Source organism: Choloepus didactylus, chromosome 15 (genome assembly GCF_015220235.1).
Source record: "Choloepus didactylus isolate mChoDid1 chromosome 15, mChoDid1.pri, whole genome shotgun sequence".
NCBI lineage: Eukaryota > Metazoa > Chordata > Mammalia > Pilosa > Megalonychidae > Choloepus > Choloepus didactylus.
Genome location: NC_051321.1, coordinates 7,407,051 through 7,429,023, shown reverse-complemented (window position 1 = coordinate 7,429,023; position 21,973 = coordinate 7,407,051). Strand labels below are relative to the sequence as shown.

At 40.2% G+C, this 21,973-nt stretch overlaps 1 protein-coding gene across 4 annotated transcripts in view; it reads left to right on the top strand.

The window, feature by feature from the left end:
* FANK1 (fibronectin type III and ankyrin repeat domains 1) overlaps window positions 1–21,973 on the top strand; it is a 122,585-nt gene that overhangs the window by 96,986 nt on the left and 3,626 nt on the right. For 3 of the 4 annotated variants that reach the window (XM_037805055.1, XM_037805054.1, XM_037805057.1), the window contains exons 4-7: window positions 4,818–5,058; window positions 6,104–6,178; window positions 7,542–7,607; window positions 21,367–21,532. In XM_037805055.1, coding sequence (XP_037660983.1) covers window positions 4,818–5,058; window positions 6,104–6,178; window positions 7,542–7,607; window positions 21,367–21,532 — 548 coding nt within the window. The remainder of the gene's footprint in view (window positions 1–4,817; window positions 5,059–6,103; window positions 6,179–7,541; window positions 7,608–21,366; window positions 21,533–21,973) is intronic. The other variant, XM_037805056.1, reaches the window with a different exon arrangement.

Here is a 21,973-nt window from a genome sequence, read left to right as displayed (position 1 = left end):
AAAGGCACAGGCCCTGCCTTTTTGCATTCAGCCGTGTTTACTGATGGCGATCCCTGGGGCTGGGCCCACAGAGTCTTGAAGGGTTCAGGGTGGGAGGAGTGGAGCATTCTGCTCACCCTGGAATTTCCTCTCTGTTCCTTGTGACTCCTGCCTATGGTGGGAGTAGAAAGAAGCAAACAAGAGCCTTTTCATTTCTTTTCAGTTTCCCTGTTAAATTAGCATACCCTACGAGGCCCTTCTGTGCCTCGGTTGATTTGTATCTGCTGTGTGTGTTCTTCTCTGCCTCCCCAGTGGTATATGAGGTGAATTGATGAGTTGCACTGAGAAAGAGCCGTATACTCTGAAGGATGGGTGTAGCTTCCTTTGGCTGAAATTCAGCAAGAAAAGAATGACAAATAGTTATGTTGTTTTCTCTCTCTCCGGTGAGAGTATCACCTTTGTTCTCAGAATAAGTTGTTTGAGCGCTGACTACCTTTTGCAGAAGTGGAAATAGGTAAAACATATATTTTATTATCATATCAAAACACCCTGGTCTTTGCTACAAAGAGCTCTCAAGCTTGCTAAGCAAGAAATGAACTTATTTTTTTCCCAATATTTGCACGCTGCAGAGCTTCCTGGTTAGGATGAACTAGGAAGCGGTCCCCTCACTGGGAGAGCCTTGCTATTCAGGTAAGGTGGGTTTCGTGGAATGGAGGTGGTCTGTGTAGAAACATGGGGATAATGCTGAATGGGCTTTTACAACTTCCCTTAAAATCCCAAGAAGTTAGCCCTTTTCTGAAGCTTTTTAGGCATCCCTTTTCATTTAACACTTTGGGGGGGGATCATATTTATTTATTTAATGTTTGTATTCTAAATTTAGTAAATGCTGAAGCATAGAGTGAATTGGTCGGATCTCTCAGCACGTATTAAAACAGGAAGGGGAAGGAGTGTGGCCTTTAGAAAGACCTTGCTTGTGCTCTGGTACTGCTCACTCCCAGCTGGGTGACTGAGGACGACTCACTCAACCTCTCTGAGCCTCAGTTTGGTGGTCTGAAGGAGAATCTAAAAAGCATTGTGTACTGTATGAGGTCCTGTGTACAGCTTAATTAACAATCTGATTCATGACACCACATTTAAAAATTTAGTAGAAATAGGGTGAGCTTCCTGTGTTCTTCTAAGTGCTTCTCGACAAAGGACTTGTTTTGTAGTTTGGTGGCAACTGAAGTTCGAGAGTCACAGAAGTGGGGGCTGATGGGTGGGATTAGAGAGACTTCTGGAGTCACACTGCTCCTCTGCTCTGTTCTGGGAAGTGGGAGGGAAGGGAAACATTCAACAGATTTAGTTTGTCCAACTGAAGTGTAGATGGATCACATAATGGGTCTCTATTGTGGTATTGGGAGGATAAGTCTTGGCTGTGGGAGGCTGTCCTGTGCATTTAGGATGTTTGTGACATCCCTGGCCCCCTGTACCCACTAGATGCTAGTAGTGTTCCTCACCCTCCTATCCCCACTGCGGCAGTCAAAAATGGCTCCAGACATCATCAGATGTCCCCTGGGGGATAAAACCCTGCCTTCTTCCCTTCTTCCCTACCTGCACCCCCACCCACCACTCTGCCCCACCCCCAATGTTGAGAACCACTGGGCTAGGCATGACTGCCCTTGAAAGCCCTGGAGAGCTATGGGCCTCGGCTTTTGACATTGGCCTTTCATTTATCATACTTTTATTTGAAGCTTTTGGTCTAAAAAATGTGTGGAATGATGAAAAGGAAGTATAATGTGGCTAAAAATCTTAAGGAAATTGGCATGCTCTAGCAGACAAAATTGTTATTTCAAGACAATTTTGGGCTTAAATTTATTTTTATCAGGAAAAAAAAAAAGGATATTGCTAATGTTCATTCTGATAGCATCCCCAGCATTTATGTACTCCCCTTTTCCCCCACTTTGTCCTCTGCGCAATTCACTTTGCACCACTAGACCCCTCTTAGGACACCAGGAGAAAGGTGGTTCTGGGTCAGGTAACTGGCATCCAGAGAACTATTCCACCATAAGAAGCAGAAATAGGGAAGTTTCCTTCTCATCTGGTGGAAAGGCCATCACAGCTCTGCAGGCCAGACTGTTAAGAGGAACACTGGGCGGTGGGGTGAGGTCTGGGGTGGCAGTGTGGGAGGATGGGTGGATAGTTTCTTGTAGGATTTAGAATCATACCAGGCAGCAATGGGCACTGCAGCCTCAGTGGGTGAGGGGGAGACCACGTTTGCTCTCGCTGGGATCCCCAGTGCCTTGCACAAGACTTGGCATATAAATGACAACACCTATTTGTTGAAGAAATGAATGAGACCTTTGAGAGTATTTAGACCAAAGATTATAAACTCAGATTGCCTATCAGGGTCAGGTATGTATTCCAACCGTGGGGAGGATACGGCAAAAGAGAACAGCGGGGCTGTGCCAAACAGCAGCAAATGGCGGCTGCGACCACCGTAGCTACAACCTCAACTGTGTTTAAGTTTGTACCATGTGTTCTTCCAAATGCTTGACTTGTATTACTTCATTTCGGCTTAATAATAATACCTATTTTTTTTTTAATGATAGTAAACTTTTATATAGACTGCTATTGGCAGTGCTCTGAGTGCTTCACAAATGCATCAGTTTATTTAATCCTACAGCAACCTGATGAGGTAGGTGTTCTTTCCCCCATTTTCCCTACCATCTCTGCCTCCGATTGCATGTCCGAGGTCCCAGAGCTGCAAGACGTGCAAGACGCATGTGGTGGCGGAGCCGCAGTCTGACCCTGGTCCCTCCCTGGGTGCCGTGCTCCTGATCATTCACCTGTTCTGGCACCGGGAAGCATGTGTGCACGTTGCGGGCTGCTGCGTGGCTCCAGGGGATTGCTGCCACGGGCAAATGTGTTTACGAGAGCTTTGACTTTTCATGAGAAGTCACTAAATACTTAGATGTCAATAGTCGACTCAAAACTTAAAAAAAAAAAAAAAAAAAAAAATTATGCATGGGCCAAACAAACCACACTTGCGTCCTGTTCTTTTGTTTTATAGATGAGGCACTTGAGGCCAGATTGGTGACAGGAGTTATTCAAGGTCACTCAAGTCAGTGGTGCAGCAGTGATAGTAACCCAGGCCTTTTTTGCTTCTCAGGGCAGGGGTCCTCCTAGTGCCTCCAAGTGCTGCCTGAGGGCTGGGTGAGGCGCTGCAGAGGGTCAGCACCCCTGTAAGAAGGGTCTGGCCCAGGGCCTGAGTAGTCAGTTTAGGATAAACCATTTGCCCTTGGAAGAGAGTGGCCATATTACTTTGAAAATGTAGATTTAAAAAAAAAAATCAAGTGTCACCAGCCTGTCACGCCATGCATTTTTTTTTTTTAAACAATGAAAGGATCCATGTTAATAACTCAGAACATTTTTTTGTGGGTAGGTTAATCAACTGAATTGTGAACAACTGAATGAGTATCAGAGTTTTTCTTTACACTCTTATTTACTCACTACAGAGAAGAAACTATTCTTATTACAAAATTTGCAAGAATTACATTTTTTTATATACCCCAAATAGACCATTAGGAAACCATCATTTATACTGATGCATGAATATTTTAAAACCTTATTTACATATTTTCTCATCGTTAATCAAGGATATTTATATTTTAAACATCAGAATGTTTTTTGAACTTTTTCCAAATAGGCCTAATAAAGGTACTTAGTTGGAATTGTGTCTAGACATAGATGAAAAATATTCAGATATATATTGAACTTCTGTGGTTATTCAATAGTGTACTAATATATAAAGCAAGCATACCTAAATGAAAAGTGATTTATTGATCAAGAATCCCCTCTTTGAGTTAAACTTTTTCCAGTGTAAAGCCATGCCACGCATTTTTGAAAGCATTTCCTGTGTTTGCTCAGTTAGGCTTCAGGAGGGTAGGAGCTGTGGCTGTCGTTGTGGGACAGTGGGCTCACCTCCTTTGGGTCTCCGGGCAACCTGGGGTCCCAGCCTCAGGAGAAAACAGATGGACCATGTGGTTTGATTCCTGGAGAGGGAATTGGGCTGAATGGCCCATTTTCAGCCTGGTGACACCTCTTGCATTCCTGGGATTGGAGGTGCCATCTGTGCCCACAGGAGGACACTCTCTCGGGGAAGCTCACACACATATGAGGATTGAGCTCTGGCTCGCTGGTATTAGATCCCAACTGGCTAATCCCCTACCTCCACTCCAGGGAAAACAGAGCTGGAAGGTCATGGAATTGAAACTAATGCAATGGAGAAGTCAGCGCCTTCAGAGCTGTGCAGCGTGGAGTGGGGAGCGGAGAGCTGGGGGAGGCTTCTTTCACTTTGCCTTTTATTCTCACAGCCGCTCAGTTTTGAACTTGGGCCCTATTCTCTTCCTCCTATCTGACAATGTCCCGTTGTGCTTTTAACATTTCCCGGCCCCCTCCTTTCCACTTAGCAGGCTTTCCCCCAGCCAGGCTTTCTCACGATGCCCGGCCTCCCTGTGGGTGACAGCCCCTTCTGTCCCCAAAAGCTCAGGAGAGACAAGGCCGACGTGAATGATGTCCCGGGAAGAACGGAAAGTTTAGATTTCCAACACTGAAAGCAATTTGGTTTTTTGTTTGTCATTCAAGTAGTTTAGTGTCTCTTTGGCAAATAAAATTCACACATGGTGACATCACAGAACGTTTTCCTTGCTTACAAGAGACACATTAAATTGTCAACTCTGCTTATCTTATAAAATCTGAAAGGATTGTTTTCAAATATCTAAATATTCACAAAGCAATATTTTTATAACTTGAAAATGTCTCCAGCCTAACTGAAAATTCTCTTAATGTGTGAAAACAAGGTCTTTTGATTAGGAAACGTAAGGTATACTTACGGGAAGAGCCAGATGCCTTCTCAGAGGTGAACACGAGCATCTGCTCAAGGCCACAGGAGGAATATGGCTGGAATGAATCTTCTTTCATTATATTCTGCATGACTGCTTTCCGTCTAATTTCTTCAGGAGAACCCATAAGTAGCGAACACTTTCATCGAGCTGTCAATGTGAATGATGAAGATTTGCTTGTTCGAATACTTCAAGGAGGGTGAGAGAACTAAACCTTTTCTTTTTTTCTCTTTTAGTGCCCATAAAATGCATCAGAATGCATGATGCAGCCTTATTTGTTTTCAAAAAAATTACCTATGCTTTTGAACCTGGCTCCAAAATTGATCTCAGGTGACTCTTGGAAGTTTGGCATAATTAGGAAAGGTCATTGTAAAGCCCCATGTGAATGTTCTATATTGCAGTTGTTCAATTTAAATTGTAAAAGGAAATGATAAGTCCAAGTATCATATTTTCTTCCCAGAAATAATTTCTGAACCTATGCTTATAGGACATGGCCTTTAGGCAACTATCTCCCCCAGATTCCCACATCTTATTCCTGACGGAATTAGGGAATCACTAAATCAGTTAGTTCTAAAGGAAAAGGTTGATAAAACACTGGAGGAAAAATGACCAATACATTGCTGCAGATTTGCTATTTAAAACTACCTCCTAAGTGAAAAATAGATAATGTGGTCTAGATTCTTTTTGAATCAATTAGCTTTGAGTGCCTTAACAGACAAGACATTTGTGAATTGAAGCTCTGTAAGCTGGAGAAGAGAAGGTTCTCACAAACAGCCAAGGCTTCTGGGCTGATATTTAACAGCTCTGCTTTCTTCGAGTGGCATCACTGTATGCCAGGAGGTGATAATGGAATTTAAGGGAAAAACGTGGGTTTTCTCAAATAGAGGCTCATGTTCAGTGGAGCTTTAGAAATTCTGCAGTAATGATGCGGTGTCCTCAGCTCATTTAAAGAGGCTGTGCCCTTCAAAGAGTGTTTTATCGGGTTGCATAATGGTTTTGAGTTGAAGGGAGTGCCTATTTTAAGTGAAATTAGAGCAATTTTCTCTTCTTTTCTTGTAAATTTGAATGTTTTAAAATATTAGGCTGGGCAGTCTAAGACAAAAACTTAATGGCCCAGAAGAAATTGGAATTTTCTGTAGAAAGGAGCCATTTGAGCCACCTGTGCCCTGCAAGAGCTGTCTACTGCAAATCTGCAGGGAGCCATGACGAGCATGTTAATCTCCTTTCTCTGTGTTTTTCCCCAGGAACGTTAAGGTTGATGTTCCGGATAAGTTTGGCTTTACTGCTCTGATGGTCGCTGCCCAGAAAGGATACACCAGGTACGGCTTTACTTTTCTTCTCTCTCCGAGTACATGGTTGAATCTTTCGCTTCTCCCAGAAGCTCAGGCCAGGATTGGGCTGGGACAGAAAAGGGTTATAGAGGAACTCAATTTCTTTCCCCAGCCTACCATACAGCAGCTACAAATCTAGCTGTTGTTATCAAAAAGCTACATATCAGGCAGGAGAGAATGCAAACTGTGTAACTATATGTTACGGAAGAGAGGTTGTCCTTTAATTACATACAATATATTTTATATCTCCTGGGAAAACTAGTTATTGGAATTTGAATTTCTTTAAAAGCGAGTGGGGTGGAGTGGGGATATTATTTTTGAAAAACAAACTTCCTGATAGGTTGCTGCTCCAGTATGCTAATGCTGCTGGGATGCAAAAGACCAGAAATGGATTGGCTTTTATAAAGGGGGTTCATTTGGTTACAAAGTTACAGTCTTAAGGCCATAAAGTGTCCATGGTAAGGCATCAACAATAGGGTGCCTTCACTGAAGGATGGCCATTGGCATCTGGACAATCTCTGTTATCTCAGAAGGCACATGGCTGGTATCTGCTTGCTTCCAGGTTGCATTTCAAAATTGCGTTCTCCAAAATGTTGCTCTTGGGGCGTTTTGTCCTCTCTTAGCTGCAGCTCCTCTTCAAAATGTCACTCTCAGTTGCTCTGAGGTCCTTCAGTGTGTGAATTCCTTTATACGACTACAGTGATCCAATTAACACCCACCCTGAATGGGCGCGGTAACACCTCCATGGAAATTGTCCAATCAAATGTTTCACTCACAGTTGATTGAGTCACATCTCCATGGAAATACTTAAAGGATTCCAATCTAATCAACACTGATACATCTGCCCCCACAAGCCTGCATCAAAGAATATGGCTTTTGGCAGGACATAATACATCCTAACGAGCACAGTTGCTTAGATAGAATTTTTCATTGTTACATTCCATGATCTATTCCACACAGAGATAAGCATAATACTGATATCTGATTTTCAATCATCTTTATACTTTAACTACTAAAATGGCATTTTGAAGAAAATAGAAATGTATTTTCATTAAATGTTGCCATTTGAAAATCTACTTCAAATGATCATTAAAATGATAGTATTTTGATGGTCCAGTTTGTTGCACTGGGTATAGTTAGTTTTTAAACGAATAATTCATGCCAAGGGAGAAAACCCCACTTGTTTCATGGGGAGGTGGTTTTCTGGTCTGCTTTTGTCTTGTCTTGAAAACCAGGTGGTTCTCCTTTGAAGATGGAGAAGAAAGTGTTGCAAAGACTTGTCTTAAATTTTTACTGGATTATTGTGGGTTCCTTGCCCCACGTTTGGCTGCCTTTCATTTGTTTCCTTTAGGCTTGTGAAGATCCTCGTTTCCAATGGCACAGATGTGAATCTGAAGAATGGAAGTGGCAAGGACAGGTAGGAGGTGGGAGATGGTCGAAAGTGTGCTGGTGTTCCCAGAATTGTGCAGGGCTTGTGTCCAGAGGAATTTTGATTATACCCAAATATCTTCTTTAATTTCTTTTGATGGCATTCAGAGATGAGTACATCCCAAAGGAAGGATGGTGACAATAGCCGGCTTAGTCATTTGTCCATTTATTCTTTCTTTCAACAGGATATTTTTGGGGCATTGATCACAATGTGTTTGATTTTTCTAGCTCAGTTCCTGGTGTGTAGTAGGTGCTCAGTAAGTGGTAGTTATTAAGCTACCTGCGCTGGGCACTTGGCCTGCCCGTAGCACTTTGTACCTCCCCCATGACTCCCCCTGCATCTCAGCCTTATTCTGTTTACTGAGAACTTCAGGTGTTCCCAAAGAATACAACAGAAACCACAATCAAAGACACAGCAAAGGACTCTGCTGAGGTGGAAGGGCATGCACGTGGAAGGGCTGAGTGCATTAAGGAAAAGTTTGTGAAGAGAGAGTGAAGCCCAGAAACCTGGAGAGTTCTTAAATCATGAGGACAAATACGTAGCCTTTGAAAAGGAAAAAAAAAAAATGGTTACTTATAAGGCGTAGATAAAAGAATGTTTTTGAAAGACTTAAAGATAGTCACTAATCTAGTTTTTAGATTTCATTAACTAATTAATTCAAATCAACTAATATGTAGTAAATGATGACTATATGCCAGGCACTGTCCCTGCGGAACAGTGAGCAAAATGCAGAGCCTTCACTCAAGGAGCTTAGGCTCAGATGGCAAATGTAGACCCAAGATTTGTGCATTGCAAACAAAGGAAATGTTCTTTTCAGGTATCTGTGGAATAGCTACAAAGCACTGATCATATGTTCTAGAACATAAAGAAAACATCAATTAATTTCTAAAATCAGAAATCCCCCCTACTATGCTGTCTGGACACAATGTAATAATAGATTTGAAGTAGTTTAAGAACCACTTATAAATTAAAAAGTATTTTTCTAAATAACTCCTTGGTTACTTTGGAACTAAGCAATCAACTCAAGAGGTTTGAAAAAAAAGCAATACCAATTTAAAAAGGAAAAAGAAAAGAAAAAAACTTAAAAGTAGGAAGAAAGAAATAATTAAAATAAAAGTAGAGCTTGATTAAAAATGGGAAGATTTTTGAGACATTTAAAAACTTCCTCTTAAAATTCTATGTAATAAAATTATCAGTCTCTCATAAATCCAAGAAAACAGAATTAGAAATTTGAAAAGGGACATGATGGTTTAAGAAGAAATTTAAACATGAAAAGAAAATGGTGCATATGAGTCTGTAAAAAAATGTAAGTAGCCAAAATCGATCTAAGAAGCAGACAATTTAAAGTAACCAATATCCATGCAAGAAATTTAAAAATTTATCAAAGAATTACCATCAGTGTAGGTTCTGTGGCTTGACTGTTTTCCCAGTAAGGGTGATCAGATTTTCCAGGTACTGATAAAGCCCTTGAATGTTGCCAGCGTACTATTGTTAAAATCTAGTAGTAAGATGTATGTGTGTGCGTGTTTATATATCTCCTCTATCACAACTGATGTATTAGGTTGTTTAGTATTAAACTAGTATCAGTATTAACATAATATTTCCCATCAGTAGATTAAAGTTGAAAACCTGTGTACATATAGAAGCAAAATTTGGTGTAACTCCACACCTTTGTTAGTTAAAACAATCTTATTATTTTTTTTTAACTGAAGGAGATTTTCATCCCCTGTGATATTGACTGGTGCGTGAGAATCACTAAGTGTCTGCTGAATGAACTAACCCTTTGGTTACATCATACAAACTTTTTTTTTTTTTTCACTCAGCTCAGATGTTCAGCTAGCCTCATTATTAGTATTGACAAATTTCTTTTAAAATGCTTAAAAAAAAAAATCAAAATAGAACTATAGATAGTGGTCCAGAGCATAGGCTTTGAAGACAATTTGAAATCCTGGTTCCTCTACGGACATGGGATGTGACCTTGGGCAGATTACTTAACCTCTCTGTATCTCAGTTTCCTCATCTGTAAAATAGGGATGACAAAAGCACTATGTCATGGGATTGTCCTGAGCTTTCAATATATGCAAATGTAAAATGGTGCCTGGCTTATGGTAAATATATAAGTTATATGTTGTTATTTTATGATTATGCAGTATTTTGGAATGCTGATCAACTCAGTAAGATATGAAATGGAGATAAGAAGAAGGATTCCTTTCCTGAAAAATAATGGAGAACCAACTTGCAAATATTTGGACTTAATAAGGAGGTTCAGTAAAGTGGCCAGATACAAAATAAATAATTTTCCTAAACACCTGTAATAACCAGTTAAGGACTATAATGGGGAAATTAGAATAAAAACATAAAATATCTAAGAAAGTATGAAATGTATATGAAATAACCTATAATACATTATTGAAGAATATAAAGAAAGATTTTAAAACGTGGGACATGTACCATATACAAGAATGGCAAGATTGAATATTATAAAGTTTTCAGTTTACCTCATTGTAGTCTCAACAGGATTATTTTTGGGAACACATAAAAATGATTCTACAATTTATATAAAGGAATAAATAGATGATAAAAGCTAATAAAACTTTATTAAAGTGCCTTGTAAAGCTATAGTAATTAAAGTAGTGTGATACTGGCACAGATAATTGGGAGGGGGATAAATGGATGGAATAATTCCAATATGTATAAGAACCTAGTATATGATGATGGAAGCAACACAAACCGATGAGGTAGATATTGGAAAAATAGGCTTTGTGAAGAAAAAAAAATCAAATTAGATCCTGGCCTTATAGCATGCACCAAAATAAATTCAAGATGAATTAAGAATTAAATGTTAAAATCCAAATTATAAAAAAAAAAAAACAGTAGAAAACAAAGTCCTCTATCTCTTTGGTCTTATACTATGAAAGGCATAAAAGCATTGAAAAAAAATCACTAAGGAAAAGATCGAGTGTATTATACGTTTTTAAAACTTAATTGCCAAGTTAAGGACAATCTGGAGACATATTTGCAAACATATTGTAGACAAATGACTGGCATTCTTAAAACATGGATGGTACATACACAAACACTACACCCAGTAGGAAAAAGAGCAATATACCTAAAAAGACAATTCATAGTAGAATAAATACAATCTATATGAAAAATGTATAGTCTTGCTAGTAATAAAAAATATTAAAATTTTTCCACCTATCAAATTGGCAGTTAAAAAATGCTGAGAGTGTCAGTAAAGGCGCAGGAACTGGGGACTTTGTGAAAAAGGTTCAGGAGTGTGACTCGGAATAGGGACTGAGGAGCAGAAGGTGAGCAGGTGGGCAGGTCTTTCTGCCCATGGCTGGATGCCTTACAGGGCTGTGCCCCAGGAGAGGGCCCTGCTTGCCCTTGCTGCGTGGTCAACATGGGGTGCCGGGAGTTTGAGTTTAGAAGTGTCTGCTGGCAGATGCCAGCTGCATCACACCTGGAGGACCTGGGAGGCTCTCTGTCCTCTGCCCAGAGGGAAACTAAGTTCAGGGGTAGTTCCTCCTCCCGGGGAGGAGCAGCCACTTGTCCCAGTGAGCTCATTGCTGGGCAGTCAAAAGCTCCTATGGCCAGTTATTAGACAACCTCCCTTGTCTTCTGGAAGTGAATTCAACAGAATCTTAGGACTGGTTTTTTCTGGAGTTGAGGTTATGGGTGACTCTGATGTTGGGTGGGTGTGTTTTCCTGGGTAGCATGCACTACTTTATAGTCAGAAAAGAAGCATTATTTTAAAACATCATCCAGATAACTAGAGTTGCTTTTGAATATAATATTGAAAGTGAAATTTTCTTCTCTTAGCAAAGGTCTTTCTAAAGACCCCAGAGTGCTTGGGAAGAAGTATAAACACCATAATTCCTGGGGTAGGCAAAGGAACGTGCCTGGGTAGGCATGTTCTCCTCTGGGCATCTCCAAGAAACGAAGGTCTGTCAAGGATGCAGGGATGTGGCATCAGTCCCACTCCAGCTGGGCCTCCACGGTGGACGTTCCCTTTACCACTGTGAGAAAGACTGGAGAATTTCCCTGTTGGGAAGACCATCTCTCCCCACCCCCAACTCTTTATTTTGAAAAACTTCAAACATTTAGAAAAGTTAAAAGAATACAGTTGTTGGCATTTTGCCATATTTTCTTTAAGCTCTCTGCCTATATTTTTATTTGCTTAAAAAATTGTTTTTTGCTGAACTGTTTCTAACTGAATTGGAGGCACCATAGCCCTTTGCTCCTAAATACTTCAGCAGGTTTCTCTGACAAACAAGGACATTTGCCTGTTTAACCACAATGTCATCATTGCACTGAAGAGAACTCACACCATTTCCCTAACATCCCAACCACCCATGCGGGTGTCCCCAGTTGTCCCCCATGAGGTCTTGCAAAGTGTTATTTGGGGGCACAGGGGAGACCATGATCCATTCAAGGCTCACACATTACATCTCACTGTTCTCTCCTTTTAATCTCCTTTATCCTAGACTAGTCCCCATCCTTTTTTTGGTGTCTCATAACAATATGAGGAGACCAGGACAATTTTGATACATAATGCTCTGTGTTCTGGATTTGTCTAGTTGTTTCCTAGTTGGGGAGGGGCATATAACTTGTTTATTTATCCTCTTCTTTTCTATGAAGTTAATATTAGGTCTAAAGGCTTGATTGGATCCAGGTTAACATTTTTAGCAAGACCAGTTCAGAGCTGGTGTTGTGCACTTCATGTTGCATCCATCAGGAAGCCTGTAAGACAAGTCATCCCACAGTTAGTGATGCTAGGTTTGATCATTTGGTTAGGGCATTCAGCCAATTCTGTCATGGGAAATGGTAAAGATACAGTTTTTCCATTGCAATTAGAAAATAAGCTATGGGGTGATATTTTACCTACTCCCCAGTAAACTTGTACCCAATATCCTGCTTCCAAGTAATCTTGTACCCAATGATTTTGGCATCTATTAGTGATCTTTGCCTAATCAATTATTTAACTGGGAGTTGCAAAATAAATGATTTTCTAATTCCATGATTCCCTCTATATTTATTTGCTGGTTGTCTTCTGTAAAGAAGAGCTTTCCCTCATCAACTGGAGATGAACTATTTTTCATGCTATTAAGGCAGAGTAAATGTTTAATTTTTTTCCCTGTGATTAGCAATTTTTAGAGTAATGAGTTGGTCTAATAGTTACCTCTAATAGTGTCAAATGAGTCTTTTTTTCCCACTTCTTTTTTGCACACCATTGTGGACTCATGGTTATCTTAGAATCCAATAGTTTACACTCAGTTACCATCATTATTAATTTTTAATGATATATAATTCACATACCATAAAATTCATCCTTTAAAAATGTGCAATGTAGAATGTTTAATATATCCACAAAGTTGGGCAACCATCACTACTATCTAAATCCAGAACATTTTCATCACCCCTGAAATAAGCCTTGAGCTCATTAACTCACTCCTCATTCCTCTCCTCGCCCAGTCTCTGGCAACCACTAATCTACTTTTTGTCTTTATAGATTTGCCTAGTTGAGACATTTCATATAAATGGAACCATACAATATGTGGCCTTTTGTGCTTGGCTTATTTCACTTAACATCATGTTTTTTTTTTTTTTTTTTTTTTTTATATTCATTTTATTGAGATATATTCATATACCACGCAGTCATACAAAACAAATCGTACTTTCGATTGTTCACAGTACCATTACATAGTTGTACATTCATCACCCAAATCAATCCCTGACACCTTCATTAGCACACACACAAGAATAACAAGAATAGTAATTAGAGTGAAAAAGAGCAATTAAAGTAAAAAAGAACACTGGGTACCTTTGTCTGTTTGTTTCCTTCCCCTATTTTTCTACTCATCCATCCATAAACTAGACGAAGTGGAGTGTGGTCCTTATGGCTTTCCCAATCCCCTTGTCACCCCTCATAAGCTACATTTTTATACAACTGTCTTCGAGATTCATGGGTTCTGGGTTGTAGTTTGATAGTTTCAGGTATCCACCACCAGCTACCCCAATTCTTTAGAACCTAAAAAGGGTTGTCTAAAGTGTGCGTAAGAGTGCCCACCAGAGTGACCTCTCGGCTCCTTTTGGATTCTCTCTGCCACTGAAGCTTATTTCATTTCCTTTCACATCCCCCTTTTGGTCAAGAAGATGTTCTCCGTCCCACGATGCCAGGTCTACATTCCTCCCCGGGAGTCATATTCCACGTTGTCAGGGAGATTCACTCCCCTGGGTGTCTGATCCCATGTAGGGGGGAGGGCAGTGATTTCACCTTTCAAGTTGGCTTAGCCAGAGAGAGAGGGCCACATCTGAGCAACAAAGAGGCATTCGGGAGGAGGCTCTTAGGCACAACCATAGGGAGGCCTAGCCTCTCCTTTGCAGCAACCGTCTTCCCAAGGGTAAAACCTGTGGTAGAGGGCCCAACCCATCAAACCACCAGTCCCCTATGTCTGTGGTCATGTTAGCAACCATGGAGGTGGGGTAGGCGAATACCCCTGCATTCTCCACAGGCTCCTCAAGGGGGCACTACATCTTTTTTTTTTTCCTTGTTTTTTTTTTTTTTTTTTTTTTAACTTTCCCTTCTTTTTTAAATCAACTGTATGAAAAAAAAGTTAAAGAGAAAACAAACATACAATAAAAGAACATTTCAAAGAGACCATAACAAGGGAGTAAGAAAAAGACAACTAACCTAAGATAACTGCTTAACTTCCAACATGTTCCTACTTTACCCCAAGAAAGTTACCTAATATAGCAACATTTCTGTGAACTTGCTCCTACTATATCCATCAGAAATTAACAGACCATAGTCATTCCTGGGCATCCCCAGAACATTAAATAGCTTATCTGTTCTTCTTGGATTATTGTTCCCCCTTCCTTAATTGCTCTCTATTGCTAGTTCCCCTACATTCTACATTATAAGCCATTTGTTTTACATTTTTCAAAGTTCACATTAGTGGTAGCATATAATATTTCTCTTTTTGTGCCTGGCTTATTTCGCTTAGCATTATGTCCTCAAGGTTCATCCATGTTGTCATATGTTTCACGAGATCGTTCCTTCTTACTGCCGCGTAGTATTCCATCGTGTGTATATACCACATTTTATTTATCCACTCATCTGTTGAAGGACATTTGGGTTGTTTCCATCTTTTGGCAATTGTGAATAATGCTGCTATGAACATTGGCGTGCAGATATCTGTTCGTGTCACTGCTTTCCGATTTTCCGGGTATATACCGAGAAGTGCAATCGCTGGATCGAATGGTAACTCTATATCTAGTTTTCTAAGGAACTGCCAGACTGACTTCCAGAGTGGCTGAACCATTATACAGTCCCACCAACAGTGAATAAGAGTTCCAATTTCTCCACATCCCCACCAGCATTTGTAGTTTCCTGTTTGTTTAATGGCAGCCATTCTAACCGGTGTTAGATGGTATCTCATTGTGGTCTTAATTTGCATCTCTCTAATAGCTAGTGAAGCTGAACATTTTTTCATGTGTTTCTTGGCCATTTGTATTTCCTCTTCAGAGAACTGTCTTTTCATATCTTTTGCCCATTTTATAATTGGGCCGACTGTACTATTGTCATTGAGTTGTAGGATTTCTTTATATATGCAAGATATCAGTCTTTTGTCAGATACATGGTTTCCAAAAATTTTTTCCCATTGAGTTGGCTGCCTCTTTACCTTTTTGAGAAATTCCTTTGAGGTGCAGAAACTTCTAAGCTTGAGGAGTTCCCATTTATCTATTTTCTGTTTTGTTGCTTGTGCTTTGGGTGTAAAGTCTAGGAAGTGGCCGCCTAATACAAGGTCTTGAAGATGTTTTCCTACATTATCTTCTAGGAGTTTTATGGTACTTTCTTTTATATTGAGATCTTTGGTCCATTTTGAGTTAATTTTTGTGTAGGGGGTGAGGTAGGGGTCCTCTTTCATTCTTTTGGATATGGATATCCAACTCTCCCAGCCCCATTTGTTGAAAAGACCATTATGACTCAGTTCAGTGACTTTGGGGGCCTTATCAAAGATCAGTCGGCCATAGATCTGAGGGTCTGTCTCCTAATTCTCAATTCGATTCCATTGATCTATATGTCTATCTTTGTGCCAGTACCATGCTGTTTTGGCAACTGTGGCTTTATAATAAGCTTCAAAGTCAGGGACTGTAAGTCCTCCCACTTCGTTTTTCTTTTTTAGAGTGTCTTTAGCAATTCGAGGCATCTTCCCTTTCCAAATAAATTTGATAACTAGCTTTTCCAAGTCTGCAAAGTAGGTTGTTGGAATTTTGATTGGGATTGCATTGAATCTGTAGATGAGTTTGGGTAGAATTGACATCTTAATGACATTTAGTCTTCCTATCCATGAACATGGAATATTTTTCCATCTTTTAAGGTCCCCTTCTATTTCTTTTAGTAGAGTTATGTAGTTTTCTTTGTATAGGTCTTTTACATCTTTGGTTAAGTTTATTCCTAGGTACTTGATTTTTTTAGTTGCTATTGAAAATGGTATCTTTTTCTTGAGTGTCTCTTCAGTTTGTTCATTTCCAGCATATAGAAACATTACTGACTTATGTGCATTAACCTTGTATCCCGCTACTTTGCTAAATTTGTTTATTAGCTCTAGTAGCTGTATCGTTGATTTCTCAGGGTTTTCTAGATATAAGATCATATCATCTGCAAACAATGACAGTTTTACTTCTTCTTTTCCAATTTGGATGCCTTTTATTTCTTTGTCTTGCCAGATTGCCCTGGCTAGCACTTCCAGCACAATGTTGAATAACAGTGGTGACAGCGGGCATCCTTGTCTTGTTCCTGATCTTAGAGGGAAGGCTTTCAGTCTCTCACCATTGAGTACTATGCTGGCTGTGGGTTTTTCATATATGCTCTTTATCATGTTGAGGAAGTTTCCTTCAATTCCTACCTTTTGAAGTGTTTTTATCAAAAAGGGATGTTGGATTTTGTCAAATGCTTTTTCAGCATCTATTGAGATGATCAATTGATTTTTCCCTTTTGACTTGTTAATGTGTTGTAATACATTGATTGATTTTCTTATGTTGAACCATCCTTGCATGCCTGGAATAAACCCCACTTGGTCATGGTGTATGATTTTTTTAATGTGTCTTTGGATTCGGTTTGCAAGTATTTTGTTGAGGATTTTTGCATCTATATTCATTAGGGAGATTGGACGGTAGTTTTCCTTTTTTGTAACATCTTTGCCTGGTTTTGGTATTAGATTGATGTTAGCTTCATAAAATGAGTTAGGTAGTGTTCCATTTTCTTCAATGTTTTGAAAGAGTTTGAGTAAGATTGGTGTCAGTTCTTTCTGGAAAGTTTGGTAGAATTCCCCTGTGAAGCCATCTGGCCCTGGGCATTTATTTGTGGGAAGATTTTTGATGACTGATTGGATCTCTTTGCTTGTGATGGGTTGGTTGAGGTCTTCTATTTCTTCTCTGGTCAGTCTAGATTGTTCATATGTTTCCAGGAAATTGTCCATTTCCTCTACATTATCCAGTTTGTTGCCATACAGTTGTTCATAGTATCCTCTTATAATTTTTTTAATTTCTTCAGGATCTGCAGTTATGTCACCTTTTTCATTCATTATTTTATTTATATGGGTCTTCTCTGTTTTTGATTTTGTCAGTCTAGCTAGGGGCTTGTCAATCTTGTTGATCTTCTCAAAGAACCAACTTTTGGTGATATTTATCCTCTCTATTGTTTTTTTGTTCTCTATGTCATTTATTTCTGCTTTAATCCTTGTTATTTCTTTTCTTGTACTTGGTTTAGGATTGGTTTGCTGTTCATTTTCTAGCCTCTTCAGTTGATCCATTAGTTCTTTGATTTTGGCTCTTTCTTCCTTTTTAATATATGCGTTTAGTGCTATAAATTTCCCCCTTAGCACTGCTTTTGCTGCATCCCATAGGTTTTGGTATGTTGTGTTCTCATTTTCATTCGTCTCTATATATTTAGCAATTTCTCTTGCTATTTCTTCTTTAACCCACTGATTGTTTAGGAGTGTGTTGTTTAACCTCCGGGTATTTGTGAATTTTCTAAGTCTCTGATGGTTATTGACTTCTAATTGTATTCCATTGTGGTCAGAGAATGTGCTTTGAATAATTTCAATCTTTTTAAATTTATTGAGGCTTGTTTTATGTCCCAGCATATGATCTATTCTGGAGAAAGTTCCATGAGCACTAGAAAAGTATGTGTATCCTGGTGATTTGGGATGTAATGTCCTGTATATGTCTGTTAAATCTAATTCATTTATCAGATTGTTTAGGTTTTCAATTTCCTTATTGGTCTTCTGTCTGGTTGAGCTATCTATAGGAGAGAGTGATGTGTTGAAGTCTCCCACAATTATTGTGGAAACATCAATTGCTTCCTTTAGTTTTGCCAGTGTTTCTCTCATGTATTTTGTGGCACCTTGGTTGGGTGCATAGACATTTACGATTGTTATTTCTTCTTGCTGAATTGCCCCTTTTATTAGTACGTAGTGGCCTTCTTTGTCTCTCAAAACATCCCTGCATTTGAAGTCTATTTTATCTGAGATTAATATTGCTACACCTGCTTTCTTTGGCTGTAGCTTGCATGAAATATTTTTTTCCATCCTTTCACTTTCAGTTTCTTTGTGTCCCTGTGTCTAAGATGAGTCTCTTGTATGCAACATATTGATGGTTCATTTTTTTTGATCCATTCTGTGAATCTATATCTTTTAATTGGGGAGTTTAATCCATTTACATTCAACGTTATAACCGTGAAGGCATTTCTTGAATCAGCCATCTTATCCTTTGGTTTATGTTTGTCATATTTTTCCCCTCTGTCTATTAATATCCTTTATTGTACCCATACCGAATCTGTTTAGTACTGAACCTTTCTCCAAGTCTCTCTGTCCTTTCTTTGTTTCTCTGTCTGTAGGGCTCCCTTGAGTATCTCCAGTAGGGCAGGTCTCTTGTTAGCAAATTCTCTCAGCATTTGTTTGTCTGTGAAAAATTTAAGCTCTCCCTCAAATTTGAAGGAGAGCTTTGCTGGATAAAGTATTCTTGGCTGGAAATTTTTCTCACTCAGAATTTTAAATATATCGTGCCACTGCCTTCTCACCTCCATGGTGGCTGCTGAGTAGTCACTACTTAGTCTTATGCTGTTTCCTTTGTATGTGGTGAATTGCTTTTCTCTTGCTGCTTTCAGAACTTGTTCCTTCTCTTCTGTGTTTGATAGTGTGATCAGTATATGTCTCGGAGTGGGTTTATTTGGATTTATTCTATTTGGAGTTCGCTGAGCATTTATGATTTGTGTATTTATGTTGTTTAGAAGATTTGGGAAGTTTTCCCCAACAATTTCTTTGAATACTCTTCCTAGACCTTTACCCTTTTCTTCCCCTTCTGGGACACCAATGAGTCTTATATTTGGACGTTTCATATTATCTATCATATCCCTGAGGTCCATTTCGATTTTTTCAATTTTTTTCCCCATTCTTTCTTTTATGCTTTCATTTTCCATTCTGTCATCTTCGAGGTCACTGATTCGTTGTTCATCTTCCTCTTGTCTTGTACTATGAGTGTCCAGAATCTTTTTAATTTGGTCAACAGTTTCTTCAATTTCCATAAGATCATCCATTTTTTTATTTAGTCTTGCAATGTCTTCTTTATGCTCTTCTAGGGTCTTCTTGATTTCCTTTATCTCCCGTACTATGGTCTCATTGTTCATCTTTAGTTCTTTGAGTAGCTGCTCTAGGTGCTGTGTCTCTTCTGGTCTTTTGATTTGGGTGCTTGGGCTTGGGTTATCCATATCGTCTGGTTTTTTCATATGCTTTATAATTTTCTGTTGTTTTTGGCCTCATGGCATTTGCTGAACTTGATAGGGTTCTTTTAGGATTTGTAGACCAATTGAAGTCCTTATCTCTAATTTATCCGATCTACAGCTTCGTGGAGTACACTTTCTCTAACTAACCAGCAGGTGGCGTCCACGAGCCACCTGTTCTCCACAAGCCAGTTCTCCCCTGCTTAGCCTTTTTGGTGAGTGGGGGAGTGAGTCTTGTGGGGTCCAATTGGTGTACCAAGCTTGCGTGTGTAGTTGGTGTTGCCTGCCCTGTATATGGGGCGTGTTTCTGGGCAGTCAGGGAGGGGGGGGTGGCTCTAACAATCAAATCTACCTGGTGATCCTAGAGTTTTAAAGCTGCTGGAATAGTCTAATCCTTCAGTTCAGTCCTGCCACAGTTTGTCTCTGCCACTGACCCACAAGTCCTTGGTATTGGCGTATGGCTCCTGAGACTTGCAAGTGGGCCCCTCTTCCAGGCCGTGCACCCCGGGTCCTCTGTTGAGGGATGACTGTGCTATGTCACAGGTGAGTGCCGTCCCCCCAGGGCAGTTCTGGGCTGCTGGGCTGTGTAGGGAGGCTCCCAGTCTGCTGAAATGATGGCTGAATGGGGCTTTGTTAATTCACACTGCTCTACCTTCCCAACTCTGGGACAATCAGCTGAGGTTGCAGGGAAGGCTAATGTCCACGCCCAGTTTTGTGATGTGTGCCTGTTATTTGAAGCACTTCCGTCACACTGGGTTGTCTGGGGCAGTTCTGGGCTATGGGGCTGGCGATGGGCAGGAGTGTTTCCTGTCCACCAGGATGATGGCTGTGAGCGGACCCCCCTTTTCTTGGGAAGTTGTGGTGTTTAGTGAATTTTCTCAGCCACTGGATTATTGCGTTTTGTCTCAGAGCTCTCCTAGTTCTGCTCTTGACTTGACCTGCCCAAATAGCAAGTCTTTGAAGCTTTCTGTATTGGGCTTCTTAGAGTAATTGTTTTAGAAAAAGAAAAAAGGATTAAAAAAACAAAACAAAACAAAACAAAACAAAAAACAAAAAACAAAAAAAAAACGGGCCCTCCTCAGAGATCTAATGGGTTATTGAAATGCTAAGAGACAAAGCAACCAGGGCCATTAAGGAAAGGTCCACAGGGCAGAGAGATCAGCTTTTCTTCAGGATTTGCATATGCGCCTCAGGGCCCTTCCCCTTTCTATGTTCACCAGAACTCCAAAAATCCTCCGCTTTTATTTTGGAGTTTTTCGTGTGGTTTTTTTTCTATGCCTGTCTCCTCTCTGCTGGGCTGGCTGCTCTCAGATTCTCTGGTGTCTGGTCTCTGTCTATCTATGGTTGGAGTTTGAATCAGTAGAATGAGTTTCCGATAAGGGCTGCCACTACAGTTCTCCCTTCTCCTTCCCGGAGCTGACAGCCCCTCCTCCCCCGGGACTGAGCCTGGCAGGGAGGGGCGCGGGTCCCCTGGCCGCAAAAACTGACAGATTTCGCTGATCTCAGCAGTTCCACGTTTTCATGAGTGTTGTATGAAGTATGCCGAAAGTCAGATTGCTCTGTGGTGTCCAGTCCACGCAGTTCTTGGCTTTCTACCTACTTTCCTGGAGGAGTAACTAAAACATACAGCTCACCAGTCTGCCATCTTGCCCCGCCTCCTTAACATCATGTTTTAAAGTTTCATCCCATGCTGTTTCATATATAAGTCCTTCATTCCTTTTTATTGCCAAATAATAGTTCATTCTATGGATAAAGCACATTTTGTTCATCAACTCATCAGTTGATGAACACGTGCATTTTATATGAATAACTCTCCTAGATTTTCCTCTCAAATTTGGTTTTCTTGGTTTAAGCTAAGCAGGGTGAAATGTGGACCTGAATTTGGTGACTGCCCAATGGGGCAAATTCCTTTACACCTCTGCACTTACAGCCGAATGCTTTTTCTTCTGTATGCTGCAGTCTCATGCTGGCATGCTATGCGGGACACCTAGATGTTGTGAAATATCTCCGAAGACACGGTGCCTCCTGGGAGACAAGAGACTTGGGGGGCTGCACGGCTCTACACTGGGCTGCAGATGGCGGCCACTGCAGTGTGATCGATTGGATGATAAAAGATGGCTGTGAGGTACGGATCTCCCTTATTAACCACAAACAATAAAAAAAATTATTGTTGAGATGCCTTCAACAAGATCTGGGATAAGCAGGGCCTTGTGTAGATACCTTTGATTAGGTGAACTTAGAAATGCTGGGCAACGTTTTCTGACTTCCCAACAAGAAGGCTTCCGAAGCCTTGGAAGAGAAGAGCGTTGTAGAATGGATATGATGAGGCTTCAAATTGTCATAGAGGTTCACCTCATGTAGGAAAAGAAAAAGCAGTGCTGAATCCAGGGTCGGACCTGATGCTTCCCCTAGTTTGTGTTTATTCCTTTGTTCATTCACTTATTTGTCTCTTCAGTCTGTCAGTGAAGCTTTATGGAGCAGCTCCTATATTCCACCTATTATCTTAGGTGATGGGGACACAAAGATGTGAGAACCCTTGCAGTTTACCATGCTTCTACTTGTTGCT